Source organism: Phycodurus eques, chromosome 11 (genome assembly GCF_024500275.1).
Source record: "Phycodurus eques isolate BA_2022a chromosome 11, UOR_Pequ_1.1, whole genome shotgun sequence".
Taxonomy (NCBI): domain Eukaryota; kingdom Metazoa; phylum Chordata; class Actinopteri; order Syngnathiformes; family Syngnathidae; genus Phycodurus; species Phycodurus eques.
The window spans coordinates 4,646,866-4,649,365 of NC_084535.1; the positions used below are offsets into that span (position 1 = coordinate 4,646,866).

General features: G+C 40.9%; 1 protein-coding gene across 6 annotated transcripts in view; it reads left to right on the forward strand.

Moving 5' to 3' along the window:
* The window catches only part of LOC133409520 (girdin-like), a 72,058-nt gene that overhangs the window by 31,561 nt on the left and 37,997 nt on the right, over positions 1-2,500 (forward strand). For all 6 annotated transcript variants that reach the window (XM_061689638.1, XM_061689633.1, XM_061689635.1 and 3 more), the window contains exon 5: positions 2,194-2,252. In XM_061689638.1, the coding sequence (XP_061545622.1) occupies positions 2,194-2,252 (59 nt within the window). The remainder of the gene's footprint in view (positions 1-2,193; positions 2,253-2,500) is intronic.

Sequence of the window (2,500 nt, forward strand, 5' to 3'; positions counted from 1 at the left end):
AGAATAATGCCACAATCAGCAAACAGTAACTGCAAAGTGCATGAAGTGTTGCCTCTACAAGTGGAACTGCATTTATTGTCTTCATATGGTTTTGTTTTTTTCTGCGTTCTGGGCTTCACATCTGTTGGAAGAAGCTACTTGGCGCGTTCAAACTAACCGCGATCCCCCATCATCTTGGTAATGATAGTATTGGTGGGGACAAGCCCGCCCCCTCAAAACAGGCTAAGCTTTGTGAGGATTAAATAACCGGGTGTAAAGCGTTTGTCTGTGCGTGCGTGTGTGTGTGTGTGTGTGTGTGTGTGTGTGTGTGTGTTTTACACTCAACACGCAAGTCATGCGTTCCTGAGTGACTGTATTCATCCCGTGAGATGAAGCGTTTAAAGCGATAGCTCACTGGTCATTATAATGGTTGTGCTTGAAAGACGGGGTGAGTCAGTGTCCTTGAAGATCGAGCAGGGAGAGAGTAGAGGAAGTGGTGTGAAAAAGAGAGGGATGATTCATAAGGATGGAAGGAGGGATGAGGAATGAGTCGAGAATGGATGTGCTTCCAGTCTATTTTCAACCTTCCTTCTATCCCTGCATCCCAGTTTGTTGCTTGCTTTGTCTCTTTGCCTTTCATTGCACCCCTGTAGCGTCTCCTTGCTCGCTGTCTGTCTCTCTAGCCATTATTTGTCCTAGCATGCTGCTTATCTTCGCCTACCTTGCTGCCGTGCTAAATCCGCTCCCCCGTCTGGAAGCGACAGTGCTAATAGAAGTTCCCGCTAAGCTGTGCAGCGGCAAGAATTTCCTTTTTTTTTTTTTTTTTTTTTTTTTGTCAGCCATCAATTCATCTTCATCAAAAGTACCCCTGCGCCTCAATTTTCTACTTATGGGACAGTTAATTAGGTGCACCCGCACAGCCAAATGGTATCCATTAGGAGCAAAAAAAATTTTTATGTTGTTTAAATTGAATTCAGAAATGTGTTTCTAAATAAATTATACATGTTTGAAGATAATTGCTGAAAACGTGAAAAGACTGAGAATTATGTCGTAGTCAATTGTAGCGATATAGCGTACATTTGTTTTTTTTGGGGGGGGGGCTGGCTAAAACGGCACCGCATGACGCACTTTGGAGTCTGGCTTGAGTCGCCCCGCCCCCAAAATAACAAATTGAGCGGCTTTATTTTTCATGATTTTGAAGCCTCATTTTAGATACTTGCCGAGTTTTGTTTTTTTAACTATTCGAATTTGGCAGGGTTGTTAACGACACTTCTCTTTAGTGTTTTTTCACTTTAACATAACTATGGTTTTAGTTGACCACAATGTATCCCACTGTATGTCCCCAGAGAGAGGAAAACTCTTTTTGGCCTTGGTGGAGGTCCATACTTAACAGAGTGTGCCTCAGTGTAGTGTTCCTAATGAAGTGGCCCAAGCGACTGTATTACTCATTGAATTTGTGGCCTGTTATACAGCTTTAATTTTACTTTTGGAGGCTTTACAAACCGAGCGCTCTGTTGCCTCTTTTGTTCCCGTCTTCTTTCTCATGTTCAAAAGGGTAAAGTCAGAGGTTAATGACCGTCTTCTTCTTCGTCTCAGGCTGACTGTCAATGTTGCACGTGCACATAAATCACTGTGTCACTACACTCACAGCAGCGGCGTAGACACGACGTCTTTAGTATACCGTGACTCTTACTCACTCTTAACACACGTACATACAGACTCACAACACCTGGTTGAAATCCAGCAAATGAGTTAAGGCCTGTAGAGCTTGCTGACAGATGGTTTGGAAGTTCTTTGTGTCTTCTCACTGAGGAAAACATTGCCACAAAAGGAAGTAATAGTGAAGCTCTACAATTTTTTCTTTTACACTTAATGGGTAGACAGGCACTCCAGAGGGAACTGTTTGAATACAACCAATTACAAGTTGTCTATTAAATTGAAAACACAACTCCTTTAAGTTAAAAATAAAAATGCTTCATTCCAATGTAGTTTTTCAGTATGATACTTCCGTTTTTATGAGATATAAACAATGTTTATTTTCTGACACTTTTTGAGCATTCAACAATTGGGGCGCGGGTCACATTGACACACCGACATTATTGCTGTTCCTGAAAAACTAACATGACAGAAGGGTTAATGGGAACAAATATGTGTGGCATGAAGATTAAGAGCTTTGTTTATTACAGAACCTTTCCCTCTGCTTCTGTGCTTTAGAGCGAGGGCTGGAAGAGATGAAGAAACTCTTGCTGCTGCTGTTGGGCTGTGCTGTTCAGGTAAGACCTGCATCTTCACTTCACTGCATGATATTCAGCAGAACATCTGAACTTCGGTTAAACTCCATATAGTAATGGAAATGCAAATAAACTGTAATCAGTTTGAGACTAGCTGTAACCATTGCAAAAAAAAAAAAAAGTTTAGTCACATTTTTACCCTTTTATGTTGTGGTTCAAATGGATCCTGTTTTAAAGGGAAATAAATACAATATCAACTATGTTAATAATGAGATAATTTTTGTTTTGTT